At 54.7% G+C, this 14271-nt stretch overlaps 2 protein-coding genes across 2 annotated transcripts in view; one reads left to right on the top strand and one right to left on the bottom strand.

Annotated features, from left to right (window-relative positions):
- The window catches only part of BOP1 (BOP1 ribosomal biogenesis factor), a 62853-nt gene that overhangs the window by 6706 nt on the left and 41876 nt on the right, over nucleotides 1-14271 (bottom strand). The window lies entirely within an intron of this gene.
- SCX (scleraxis bHLH transcription factor) lies at nucleotides 5079-13474 on the top strand. The gene is made up of 2 exons (XM_063300295.1): nucleotides 5079-5629; nucleotides 13391-13474. The coding sequence occupies exons 1-2, from the start codon at nucleotides 5087-5089 to the stop codon at nucleotides 13427-13429; spliced, it is 582 nt and encodes a 193-aa protein (XP_063156365.1). The 5' UTR covers nucleotides 5079-5086; the 3' UTR covers nucleotides 13430-13474.

Here is a 14271-nt window from a genome sequence, read left to right as displayed (position 1 = left end):
AGCTTGGGCCGGACCGGCCTCGGCGTCACCAAGTCAGACGGGACGGCTGGTGTGGAGGGGACGGGCGCATCCCGGAGTCCTTGCCTTTACCTGCAACGCTTCCCTCACGACCCCGCAACTCTAGCCTGGGGCCAACACTGCTGATTCCCACACGTGGGGCAACAGGGAGGCCAAGAGACACGTTCGGCCGCGTTAGAGTGCTCAGGCGGCGGGACCCGTGGCCACGGAGAGCAGCCACGCCCCGAGAAGGCTGGCTGGAACCCGCAATCTCCCGTCCTTTGGAATCAGGAAGGTGCCTTTGGGGCTCCCCACGAGAGGCGCCTGGCCTAGCGGGACCCCTGCCTGTTCTCTGTAACTGGAGAGGGGAAAGGACCATCCAGTGGGGACTGAAGGGGCCAGAGATCTGCAGGAGAACATGTTTCTCTTCGACTAAAAGCAGTGAGAGATGCCTCCCCCCCCCGAAACAGGCCGAGCAGTGCCGGCGTGACTCATGACAGCCTCCACCTTGGGGGCTGCCTGGCCTGGCAGGAGGCCCGAGCACACCGGTGACTGGAAGCCAGCTGGGTGCCAACTGCTCTCCATCCTGGGTGGGGACAAAACCCCTCTCCCAGGGGGCCTGGAGCCACCGCTTCTCTTCCAGGGTAACACTCTAGCTGTGCCACCCTCCAGTTCGTCCAGGCAAACCTTGGCAATTCTTGGCCAAGGCTGTGACCGCAGTCTCTGTGCCACCATCATCGCAGATGCGCGTCCAAACCCCTTTAAAGCTCAAGGGGGCAGCCGGACGCACCAACTGTGGAGCAGCTTCAGAGCCTCTCCTGGAAGAACAGGGCAGCCGGGCAGCTTGTGCGGGGAAGAACAGCCCCGGCAGCCGACTGGACTCAGTGGCCCAGAGGGCTCCTTCCAACTCCAGAACGCTACCCTGCTCGGGCTTGGAGATCTGGCTGGGCCTAAAAGCCACAACGGCTGCCTGTAATTTAGGGTCAGCGCACAGGCACACGCAGGAATCGCCTCCAGAAAGCAACGCAACCTGGCTTGGCTGCAGGCGTGCAACGAAAGCAGGAATACAAAACCACTTTTCCTCCAAGAGGCGGGAGGTGTGCAAACCGTTATGGAGAGGCTCAGCCCTCCACCAGCCTGCCTTCAAAGTCTTTGCTGCATAATTCCACCAACCAGAAATCAAACTTCTGGACTACTTTGGAGCACGAGGAAGGGGGGCGCCTCACCTGCTTCAACAGCCGCCTTGGGCTCGCCCCTCCAGCCGATGTGGCTAAGAGGCCCCTCCCTGCCAGCTCACTCAGTGCCAAGCTGCTCCTCCTCCCTATTTGGGAGGCATCCCCGGGACCCAGCACTTTCCTGTCGGGAGCTGGGTCACCATCCGAGCTGCACCATCTGGCCCCAATAAGTGCACGGAAGCAAAAAGTGAGTCCGAGGGTGAGGCAGGATGGCTAATCACCTCTCCAGAAGAAAAAGAGCTGTCCCCCCACCAGGAATTCATTTCCTAACCAGGGATGTTTACCATCTTCAGGTGACTCATCGCCAAAGCTTCTGTCCTCCCCTAGCAAGGCACCTACAGGGAAGTTTCATTGGGGATGGGAGAAGGTGCCTCCTTGGCATCTGAGAGTGGTCCCAGAAGCCATTCGGAGAATTTTAAGGTTCCAGCTGGCTAGCAGATGGCCATGCCCGACATCCTCTTCCTTTGCGCTGGCTCGTTGGGCCTGGCATGAACCAGCTGGACAGACTGCTTCCCCAAGGCACCAACGGCTCCCTCTCTCTCCTTGCAGATCAAGAGGGCCGGGCCTGGCTCTCTCGTGGGGCTTTGCGTAAGGACAAATGCCTGGTCCTCATGGCTGAGCCCCCACCCCACCCCCAGAAGCACCCTGCAGTGAAGCAGCACCAGCAGGGGATAAAGGAGAACCGCCAAGGGCTCTTACAACCCCTTCCCCACCCACGTGCTTCCCCACCACTGAAGGGTGTGTTGAGGGGCGCATCGTAAACAGGGAGCCCCGGCCACCTTCTGGAGCGACGAATCTGCGGCAGAGGCCGGGGGGACCTCCGGCTTGCATCGCCCCCACCCCACCCCACCCCACCCCGTGCACTTTGAACGAGAAGCTGTGGAGGAGGCACCACGGAGGAGAGCAGGGCAGGGCAGCCAAGGGCCTTTTCCTGCACACAGGCTGATGCCAGTGGCAGCCTCCCCCCCCTCCAGCTGCCTCCTGCAATTAGCACATCAGCCCAGTGAGCGCAGAGGCGGTAGCTCCCCCCCCCCCGCAATCCCACCCCCACAAGGCTCTGCCGTCACTCAGCCACACGTCTGGAAGTTGCTTTTGGAACAGCAGAGACATTCCTCAGTGTGCATTCCTGGCAGAGCGTTTTCTTGAAAATTGCTGGTCCACGTGGAGAAAAAAGAGAAGGGGGAGCAGCCAGAGGGAAAGGCAGGCGTATTTTAGGGTGGGGGGAGGGGGGGAGGGAAGAGAAATCCCCCCACCCCGACAGACTCTGCTGGCCTTGCTCCAGAGCTTCAGAAGGCAACCCATGCTGAAGAAAGCGGGGGGGGGGGCTATTTGTGTACAGGGGAGTCAGCCCAAAGGCCAAATGGTTCCAAATGACCTCAGAAGGACTGACCACAACCCAAAGGGCCACGGAGGACTGTCCTGCTCTCACACCAGAGAGGAAAAATGCGGGGGGAGGGGGACTCTTTCTGGCCTCTGCATGAAGAGCCAGTTTTCTTGATTGTGGAAAACGGAGCAAAATATACCAAGTCCTGCAGCTGAGAAAGGTGTCCGTGCAGCTCCACCTCAGGCCAAGCCCCTGCGAGGCTGGGCATTTCCACCTGCTTCCCTCGTTTTCCTCCCCTGCCTATGGCTAAGAAGCAAAGCTTAGCCCCCACCCACCCCAGACTGGAGTCTTTCTGCAAAGGGGCGAAAGGGGGGCCATGACGGACTCTGCTGGCAGAGAAGGAAGAACACCCCAGCTCCTCCTCCTGCCTGGCTCAGCCCCCCGGAGAGGCGTCCAGCAGCCCAGCCAGATGAGGCTGAGAGCCCCTGCCTGCTCCCCCTTCACTTTCCTCGCTGGCCTCTGGGGCCCCCTCCCTTGCCTGGAGGCAGCTTGGGACCTGCTTTGCACAAAAGGTTCCAGGTTTATCCACAGCACTGCCTTGGAGAGCAGAAGGGGGGAACGTCTTCCCTCCTGTAGCTCACGCCAGCAGCCCCCAGCCAGGGGTCCTCAAAGCTCTGTGGGGATACTGATGCCCCTGAGCTGTGGCAACTGCTCACCAGAGGGGAGCTGCAGCTGCCCACGGCCAAGAGAAGGAAAACTCAGGAACAGATGCCTGGTCTCCTGGCCCATCCTACAAGGCAGGCAGCGGTCGCCCAGGGTGCTCAGCCCATTTCACGTCTCCAAGCCACCGAACCACTGAAATTGCTCGGTCTTATTATAGGCCTGACTGGCTATCCTAAAAGGATGCTGCTTATAGTAGGACCCTGACACTGCAAGCCAGCTTCCCAGCATGCAATAGGTCAGAATTAAGGTTTGGGCTGCAATACGACTGCGTTCCCACAAGACGTGGGATCAGGTCAGATACAGATTTCTTCATCCATCCATCCATCCATCCATCAAATTTATATACCGCCCAACACCCAGTGACTCTGGGTGGCTAAGATAAACCCTGCCGAGTGAGCCGAGTGGGCTGGTCCTTTATAGCTAAGCAGGTTATTAGAGTGAAGTTCGCTTATGCCCCACTGTTTTTGGTGAAACCAGGAGACAAGTCTAGGTCAGCAACTAGATGAAGCCTACCTGCGTGCTGCATCAAGGGAGGCTGCAGGTACTTGGACTCAGCCTTGGCTCAAGAGAGGTATCTCCACGTGTGGGTGCTTAATGGCCACCGTTGCTGCTTGACAGCCATGTACCATCTGTCCTGTTGTTTAGACAAATCCGAAGACCCCGGGAAGCAGCTACGCTTTAATCCAGGGGCCCTCTGCACACTTGAACACCTTCTGCACCCCCCAAGCTCCCCGGTGCTCTGAACAAGAACTGCCAAGAGGGTTCCTCCCCAAGATGGAGAGGACAAGGGGCCCTTTCCTATCCACTCCCTACGGACAAGTCACGGGTAATCCAGGAAGCGTGTTTGAGGCTGGATTCAGCATGTGGGGGCAGAGGAACCATGAACCAAAAGGCAGCACGGGGCATCTTAGTGGTGTTTCTGTTACTGTCACCTGACGGGAGACCACAGCTGATTCCACGGGCTGCAGAGGTGATCCACAGACAGACAGACCAGGGGGGCCTCTTGCCACAAAGGCCTTCAGAACGGAGCAACTTCTCCAGAGTGCACGGCTCTGCAAGGGTTAACCCTTCCCACTCTGGCCTCTCCAGGCAAGACCAGATCAGCTGTGCTAAGGGAGAGCCTCCTCTGTCCTCCCCCAGCCACTCCTGACCGGGCTGCCTCGCAAGGACCCTCCTAACCGCTGCAGGCAAGCGAGAGGTCTGCTTCACCCACCCGAATCCTCGGCCCTCCTCCTCCTCCAGGAAGTGCGCTAGGCGAGCAGACCAAAGTTTTGCATCCAACAGGTGAAGTCAGCCTCCCTTCTCCCCCTCCCAACAGCTCCAGATTGCAGCCCCCAGGCGGGTGGGGAGCCCCCCCCAAACAGAGACGAATGCTCAGGTAGGCGTGAAGCTGCTGGGAGGGAGGGGAGGGGAGGGGCCTGTCAGACCAACTGCTCACGGACAACAATATAAAACTCTCGCCCTGTCCAGCCGCCGTCTAAAAGGAGCTGCAAGACGCACGTGTGCGCCTGTGTCTATGTGTAGGGACCCACCAGCTGGGCACGGTGCGACACCGGACTTAACCTCCTCTTGACCAGGAGTGCCAGGGGAGGAGGCAAAGGAGTCTTGGAAGCCGACCAAGTTGCGGAAGCAACGGGGATTCCTTGCCGGAAAAACCACAGGGCAAAAAGACACCGAGCGAGAGACCCCAGGAGCTGCCTGGCTTTTCGGCAAGCGGCCCGCGAGAGATGGGAAAATGAGAGGACGGGGCTGAGGCCGTCTTCGCAGAGCTCTCGCTCGCGGCCCTTCCCGCCCCCGCTGCGGGGCCATGTCGTTCGCCATGCTGCGCTCGGCCCCCGGCCGGTTCCTGTACCCCGAGATCAGCATGCTGTCGGAGGACGAGGAGAACGGGAGCGAGAGCTCGGGCTCTGAGGAGAAGCCGTACCCCCTGGATGCCAGCGGGTACGGACTCAAAAGCGGCAAGCGCGGGCACGGGAAGAAGGCCCACCGCGTCAGCCGGGAGCCCCGGCAGCGCCACACAGCCAACGCGCGGGAGCGCGACCGCACCAACAGCGTCAACACGGCCTTCAGCGCGCTGCGGACGCTCATCCCCACCGAGCCGGCCGACAGGAAACTCTCCAAGATCGAGACCCTCCGCCTGGCCTCCAGCTACATCTCGCACCTGGGCAACGTCCTCCTGGTCGGGGAAGCGTGCGGGGACGGGCAGCCCTGCCACTCTACCCCCGCCTTCTTCCACCACGGCGGCGCCGGCAACAACAAAAGCAGCGGCAGCAGCCCGCCCACCCAGGAGAGCGAAGGCTCCCAACCCAAGCAGATCTGCACTTTCTGCCTCAGCAACCAGAGGAAGCTGGTAAGTCCTGCCGTCTCCCGGGGGAGCGGGGCAAGGGACTGTTCCGGCCATTGGCTGGGAGAAGGAACGGCTGGCGCCCCCCCAGGGCTCCCTGTTGCCAATGCCCAGTCGAGGCACACAAGGTTGGCGAGACTCTGGGGCTCCGCTCTTCCAGCGGTACTCCTGGCCCCTGACGTCCGAAGAGGTGGCTGGGGAGGGAGGGTTGAATAGTCGGGGTGAAAAGCTATAGATAAGAGCCAATCAGGCAGGACGACTCCGAGACTGGGAGAAAGAGAGAGAGAGGCTGAGGTAGCAGCACTTGCCTCTCGGCAAGACAGGACTGCTCCACCCTGGCAACATCTTATTGGCTGACAGCTGTCCCCAGTATCATTACAGACAGTAAGCTGAGGATGAGGAACTGTGGCTTTCCCAAAGCCACCCTTCTCCACCCCAGCCATATGAGCTCGCAAGTGAGCAGGAACCTTGACTCCTTGCCCAACCCAGCGCTCCCCGCTGTGCCTGCCCAGAGCTGCAACCGACTCCTGCCTGGGCTGCCTGGGCTGCTTCAGGGAGAGAAAGAGGGGGCCCTTTGTGTACTAAACCAATCAGTATTTACTAGCCGAAGAACCGTCCTAATTTGAAGGAGCAGAAGGCTCGGGATGGGAAGCTAAAGTTGGTTGCAAACACGCCTGCCCGTTACCCTAAGGGAGGAAGCCCTCCCAGGCTGCTGCCATCAGTGCTCCACTGACCAGTTAAACCAGAGGCAAAGAAATCTGCATGCACCCCCCCCCCCATATTAGCAAACAGACAATTCCTAAGAGTGTTAAAAGTTTTAAGAAACTGAAGGGAAACAAAGCAACGTTTGCTGAAGGAGCCACATTTGGGGACTCGGTGCAAGCACCGGCTTTAAGGATGTGCTCATCCTTTGGGCTTTATGGAAAGTGGAGAGACCCTGGCCACCCAAAGCATGCCCCCACTGACAAAGCCCGTATCTCCAGTGGAAAACAGACCTACCCTGCAGCCCTGTACGCAAGGCCTGGCGAAGAACACACTCACCTTGGAACTTCTCACACCTGTTGTTTCTGCACATGGGGACCCACCTTTGCCATTAGAGCTACATCCCCATCAGGAAGAGGTGCTTCTCTCCCTCCTGGTCCTGAGACCCACCAAGTTGACCCGGACACCCCTCACTTCACAGACGCACATCGCTGCAAGCATTCCACTACGGTACCGCAAGCCTCGCGACTGCCAGGTGAAAGGAACCCTGCTTATTTAAGACAGCTGCCCATCAGAGGCCGGGAAATATACTGATATTCTGGCATGCATGGGAAGAGGATGCTACCCACACCGAATCCAGCTTAAAATATTTCAATACATGGCATTAGTTTGAGAGACTTTAGCAAGGATTTTAGGTGTCCCGGGTGCTTCCGTTCCCTCGCCTTCTGTGTCTCACGCACAGTAGCACAGTAGCGGATCATCACCCACTTTGTCCGAATATCACAGCGCCACAGGGAGCTAACACATGCTGCCCCTCCTTCGATTCTCAGCCTCTGAAAGGCGCAAAGAACAGGGAAGAAGCGCAGCCTCGTGCCAGTTCCACAGATCCAAGAGCAAACGAGTCTGGGGGGGGAGGACAGGCTCCCTAGCCAACCAGAAACATTCTGGCCCCTTAACCCAGGCACCTTCAGCTCTCAAGAGCACACTCTGTAACCAGGTTGCTGTGACGCGAACGGCACACAAATTCCTCAAATCTTCTATAACGCAGGAGGATTCCTGTGCAACACAAGCCCCTCCTTCACTTGGTGCGTGGCACTAGGAGAAAAAGCAAGCTACTTCTTAAAAATGGTATAGACGTAAATTTGCAATACAAGTTCCAAACTGTTTTGATTCTCAAAACTGCTGCAATGGTTTAGGGAAGGCTGGGTTTTTAGGGCTCATTTCTTGCAGATACAAAAGATGCACGCATTTATTTTGTTTGTTACTCTATTTGGTAGGCATTGGGATCTGGCATTTGGGAATGTGCACATTTTTCTCCACAAGCTCAAAGCTGCTCTCTTGAGGAATTTGAGCAAGAATTCAGGGGAAGAGCACTGCTTCACAGCAGCCCAATTCCCAAGCCCCAGAAGACAGAAAAAGCCAGGCTGGGGAAGGGGCGCTCCCCTCCCCAGCCACACAGTTTCTTTGCCCGTTAAAAGGGCGAGCCTGCAATAATAACCAAAGAGGGTGAAGAGTCCGCGTGCACATGCAGCACTCCCAAGGGATGGCACATTGGAAACACACATGGTGGCACACAGGAAGAGAGATTATTGTAGAGACAGCTAAAGAAGAGGCGTGGAAAATGCATCTTCTCCAGTTTCAGTGTGAAAAGGGAAATTTGCAACCGAACCTGTTTTGCTCCTGGACAGGCGCTTCTGTACACTCATCTGTGGGGAAGAGGATCTTCGAAAGGTCATGGCACAGAAGGCAACATCCATTACCAAGGAGGAGAAAATACCGCTGGGGAAAGATGACCAGCTCCAGGAACCCGGCGGTATTTTATGGAACATTCCTATCTAGAAAGCAAGTGTGCTTTCACCATCATTTGACCCATTTAAAAGTAGATCAGCTTTGTCTTAATACCTGATGTGTACAATTAGGACTGCGACTGGGTCGACTAGGAATATAAAACTATGCAGCTGAGTGTGAAGTAAGAACACATCTCTGCTCTTCTATGACAGTTAGCATTCCTTAACTTTGCCAAAGTCAATGCCCTCCCAGTTAATCTGATTTTTATTTTTACTCTTATTTTTGTATCTATTCATTAAGAGTAATGATATATTTATATATTGTATTTTATATTGTATGTTTGTTGCTTTAACTGGTTATTTATTGTAAACCGCCCAGAGTCCCCTGATGGGAGGAGATGGGCAGGGACAAACTAAATAAATAAATCCATCCATCCATCCATCCGACACAAATACGGATTTTGAAACGATCTCATCCAAAACTTCCAGAAGAGTTGGAAGAAAGAACAATGAAAGAACATTTTCCAACCAGGAGAACAATACCTATCGCTTCTTACTGGGATTTGTTTGTGATCTGTATTAAGAAATAAGGAAGACTGGGAAAAGAAAGGCAGCCGGCAGAAATCAGATTTCTCCCTGTTCGTGATCAATGCTACACAGATAGAACAGAAGTGGAGATTTTGTCCTCAGATGATATATATCTGGGCAGCCTTGCTTTTCACTAAAAACGATTCCAAATCAGGAGCTGCCTCTTAACTGCTGGTATAACGATGGAACTTGCACAAGTCCTATTTAAGACCAGAAAACCCAGCTGGAATTCCCTCGTGTCAGCTAGCACACTTGAAAGACGGGCATCTTTGGACCTGAAGCACAGAAATAGCAGGGACAAAGTAAACCAAGCACCGGCAGCATTCACACCTCCCCTCCACCCATTTTTAATAAGAAAAAAAAGTAAAGCAGCCGCCGCTGCTCCTGATGATACAGGCCGGGCAAAGAGTCCAGAATTCCTTTCCTGTTGAAGTCAGCAGGGGGGCAACAGCTGCAGACACAAATGCAGCTCAGAGGGAACTGTCCTATACCAGGTCAGGTCAGTGACTCCTCTAGGCCAGTCTTACCCATGCCGTGGACAGTGGCTCACTGACAGCAACAGGTCTTTTCAGGACACTCCAGGAGAGGTGCCAGGGCTTGACCGTGGGTCATTCTGCACGCAGAATGAGTGCGCTGGCATTGAACTGCAGTCTTTCCTAAAAGAGGAGACTCTCAGTCATGATGAGAGGGGCTCCCAAGTCAGAAGTCTGCAAAGATGGTCTTCAGAAGGAGCAAGCTCTCCTCCTGGAGTCAAGCACAGAAAGCTGCTTTCCACCCTGACTTTTCCTCAGAATGTCACGTAATCCATCCTTGTCAGTATCTTCCTGGGGTTGACTACCCCTTAAAAAGGTCTTCTGAAATCCTCCTCCTCTTGCGTACCTTTCATCACACCTTGCTGTTCTCATCTTGATGCCAACAGAGGATAGCAGCGAAATGATGGGTGGGAAGCACCTGCACATACGCTAAGTCCAGCAGCCAAAACTAACTTTTCAAGTGTGGAATTCTCTCTCCCCCCCCTCCCCCCCTCCCCCACATGGAGATGTTTTACTGCTGTGAAAGTGCAGAGATAGCAACCAACAATTGCCACGGTATGGGCTTAGAGCACTGGCCAAAAATGAAAGGCAAGTGATTTTGTTCATTTTTTTAATTAGATTGATATCTGTACAGCATTCTTCCTCTTATTCTTCCCCAACAACCACCTCTACAGTAGTTTGGGATGAGAGGGCAACAGGCCCAAAGTCACCCAGTCAACTTCAGTGGCTGAGAGTAGTTGAGAACCTGGTTCTATGTCACTGTTTTCCATCTTACTTCCTCTCCCTGCAACAATTCAAGAATATCTGGATTATATTTATAATCTGGTGCCCTACTTCCCACAATGTGAAAGGTGAAAGGTCCCCTGTGCAAGCACCGAGTCATGTCTGACCCTTTGGGGGGATGCCGCTTTTGCAACATTTTCTTGGCAGACTACAGAGCGGGGTGGTTTGCCATTGCCTTCCCCAGTCATCATCTTCCCCCAGCAAGCTGGGCGCTCATTTTACCGACCTTGGAAGGATGGGAGGCTGAGTCAATCTGAGCTGGCTCCCTGAGAATCCAGCTTCCGCCGGGATTAAACTTGGGTTGTGGGGAGAGTTTCGGTTGCAATACTGCCGCCTACCACTCTGCACCACACGTGTCTGTACACTTCCCATAATAGCTAGCCAAATTAACTGCCAATTTATTGATTTTTTTAAAAAATTGTAACCAGTCTACCCAGTTAATGCCAATTAGAATTCCTAGGGAGGCTTTCCAACAAGCTCCTAAGGAGGACTTTGGTGCCAGGTGCTTCAGGACCCCGGTGGTAGATTGGAAGATATCCTCTTGGGCTACTTCAGGGACTGCCAAGAGTTTAGGGTGCAGCGGTCCAGCTCATGTACTTATGTACAATCACTGAATGGATTTGCATGTTTGCAAGAGAGCGTTATGGACTATTTCATGTGTTTCTTTAGTTGCATTTGCATAATATCGTTTTCAGATGCCAAGATGCCAACTCTCAGGCCTCAACAAATGGTTATTCTAGAAACCCTCATTTTAAATAATCGTTTTTTCCATGCCTGAAACCTTGCTCAAAAACACAGAATGGCTTTTTAACTGCCACACACTTCTTTTGGCATTTCAGGGATGGCATTTTTCTTTTCTTTACTTTTTTCATTTTGGTAAAGAGAGTCATGCTTTCTCTCAGCAACAAGCCATAAATAGCCGCTGCAGCTGATGGGCCTCCCAGGTTCAAATGATGACCAGGCACTACAAGAGATGCGCCAATTCGAGGATGCGGTGCTATATTCCAGAGGCAAAAAACTTTGAAAATAAGTCAACCAGCTTTTCTCCCATTGGCCATATTATCTACTCTTTAGCTATTTTATCCACATTTTTAGGCACTCCCTATAAGGTTTATAAATCCTTATTTATAACAAGCTAGGAAGAGCCCAGTTTATACAATTCTATCCCACTCCTCAAAAATCATTCTGCTCTGGGTCACGTGACTGGGAAGGGGGAGGGAGGGGCTTAGAGCGGAGCAGTCGGCCCCCTTCCGAGCCCGGCCCCTCCCAAGGGGGTGCCGGGGGGAGGGGATTCTTCTCCGGACCCCCGGTCGGATCTGGCCCATTTTCAGGGCTCGATCTCTCTTTCTCCAGCTTCTGCCAGCTGCGCCCTGTTCTGCTCGGTTACCCCACCGACAGACCGACTCGGGCCTCTCCGCATCTTTGCTTCTCCACATTCCACTGGGCTGGAAAGAGTAAGAACAGGCCCATGGAAGTGGGGAACAGGACCTCTGGGAATGTGAAGGGCCTATGGGTTCCCTGAATGGATTGTCAGCTTTTGCCCTCCGAGTCCCCTAATGGAGGGTCAAGATTTCCCCAGAGGTGGGGGAATCATGGATGTGGCTGACTGGAAATCAGGAGCAGCAGTCAGGACTGGCTCTCCGTCCAAGACATCCCTCCTGCCTCGAGAGTCTGCGGTCTCGGAAGTCACTTTGGCAATGACTCCTCCTGTTTCCTGGCCCTCCTCTTTCCCTTTCATGAACCCAAACTGGAACTCCAAATAAAAAGAAGGGAGACAAACGGGTCGGGCAGCTTTGCCGAAGCCCAGAATTAATGGGGTTCTTTTGCTTCTTCGCATGCCCCTTCGTGAAGCAGCAGTTCCTTTAACAGCAGGAAGCAGAGCCCACTTTGAAGTCAGGAGTCAGTGGGAGGCTAAGTGGGCTTAACCTCCACCAGGCAGCTGCACCTCCAGAGGTCTAGAGGGGTCAGGCCTTTACAGCACTGAGTTGCAAGGGGGGAGGGGGGAGAGACCCCCACCCACAGCAAGTCCAGAAGGGGCTTTTGGGATCCTGCAAGGGCCAGCTGATGAGTCACCGGGCAGCCCTGCTCTAGACAGCATCAGGAGCCCAAAGCGGTCTTCCTTCTACCACCAGCTACGATGCCTTGGGGTGCCAAAGGAGTCGTGGCCCCAAACCCCCATCGAGGAAACGGCAAGGGGTTGGCATTCAGGTTGTTCAGCTGGAGATCCTCTCCATTGTTTTAAGCCATCATTCACAAACTTGGGCAGAAGCCAGCTTTGCCCTTTCCTTACAACCCCATGGCAAGTTTAAATGCACTTGAGTGCCCTTGGCCTGGGGACACTTTCCTTGGGCAAACTTCCCCACACGGGGAGGCCCCTTCCCCTCCCTTCCCTCTCGGGCACCATCATGGCAAGCCACGGACCGAACCGAGACGGGACAGAAAGCCATCCCAGGATCCCCACAAGCACTTCAACGAGCAGGGCGCAGGCACCTGGAAGCCAGCTGTGCAGACTCTGCTTGGGGCACAGCAGCCAGGAGGGGCTCTTCCTGCTGTCCCCCACCCCCTGAAGATGGGCCTGCTTCACAACCCTCCTAATTTACTGCTCCTGCTTTTGGTGGCAGCGGAAAGGCAAGGGGATTGGGGAAAATATGAGGCAGGATTTTCTGAATCCCCATTTCCTCTCCAGACAGCAAGAGTGCTCTTGGGGCCTGAACATCTGGGAAATTCAATTTTGCCGTTCCTGGCTTGCCCCTCCTCTCTCTGGCCTCCCCTTTAACAAAGGATGGGGTTGCCTGTTAACAACCACCCGCTGGCCAAGGCGCCTGGCCCCGAAAAAGAGGCCTGAGTCCAGATGCTCCCGTTCCCCGCAGAGCAACCCTGACCCACCTCCGAAGACCTCAGAAAGGATGGCTGGCCAGGGAGACCGATGCCCCCAAAACTTAACGCTAAAAGCTACCACCCTGCCACCAAGTTGTTTCCTAACTGCAGGAAAGCAAAAGGCAGAGAGCAACTTCGCTCCAACTGGTGGGGTTTGAACAGGAACAAGCAAGCGGGAAGGGAGAATCGGCAGCCCTTTCAGCTGGGGAAGCTGCACGTTCGCTTGGGAGGTTTTGTGCTGCCGGTGTTTGGGCAGAAGACGGGTGCCGGGTCTACGGCATCCACGGTGGGAAAGAGGCCGCGCTATGCGGCAGCCCTGCAGAGCCCACGTCACCATGGCATCTCTTGCTGTGCTGGCTGGGCAGCGGGACGAGGATGACGAGGGCTGGCAGCGTGGTGCCTTCTTAGCTGCTTCCAGATTTGGAGCCAGTTACCTGTGATCCGCAGCAGCCCTAGCACGTTTACCTAACCCCCTTCTCCCCTTTGTCCCTTTGCAGAGTAAAGACCGAGAAAGGAAGACAGCCATTCGGAGTTAGGTGCCTATGGAACCAGGATGGCGGCGTTGGCGGCGTTGGCAGCAGCAGCAGCAGCAGGAGGAATGACAAGGGGGAAATAGAGCGGTGGGTCCTTCTGGCCTGCCCTCGGCTGCCTTCTGGAGCCACGCAGTTCTACCCAAGATGAACTTACGGGGAAGGCTGTCCCAGGAGATACTGAAAGCCCCAAATCTGGATTTGCAGACAAGGGAAGTAGGCTCAGGTCTACAAAAACAGCGGGGCTGTGCCCGGGCTGGAGGCCCCACCCCACCACAAAGCGGGAGGCTTTTCCTGCTCACCAGGGACTGGCACCTTGTGGAAGCACCTCAACTGACCCACATCCCAGGAGCGAGAAGGAAAGGCAGGGGCGGCACAATGTTCCTCCTCTGAAGGACTGAGAGAGGAGGAATGCAGCGAGGGCGCTCCTTGGACTCGGGGCCTCCTTTGGCAGTTCTGGGCCATCCTGTGGTCAGGACTCTGGCTGGGGCTCCAATAGGTACAGGCTGGACTTTCTTGCCTTGATAATTATATAAAACCCAAGTTGTTTATATAGTGAGAGGATAATGTTTTGTACAAATGCAACATAAACATCCTTTCAGACTTCGGCTGATGGATTCTGACCTTGGTCCTGCCATTTTTATTTGAATTTAAGTGGTTTGGGGTAATATTCATTCCCTCCCTGTAGTATGTGTCAACTTAGGCAAGGAATGTGTGTGTGTTTTGGTAAGTGTTTAGAAGTCAGAAAGCATTAACACTTCTCAGCACTGGAAGCCCAGAGACACTTATCTGTTTTTTCTTCGGCTTCAGCAAAAAATGTGGCATGGGCAACTTCGTGCAAAAGAGAA

The sequence above is a fragment of the Candoia aspera genome, chromosome 3 (assembly GCF_035149785.1).
Source record: "Candoia aspera isolate rCanAsp1 chromosome 3, rCanAsp1.hap2, whole genome shotgun sequence".
Taxonomy (NCBI): domain Eukaryota; kingdom Metazoa; phylum Chordata; class Lepidosauria; order Squamata; family Boidae; genus Candoia; species Candoia aspera.
This window is presented reverse-complemented; position numbering and strand designations above follow the sequence as displayed.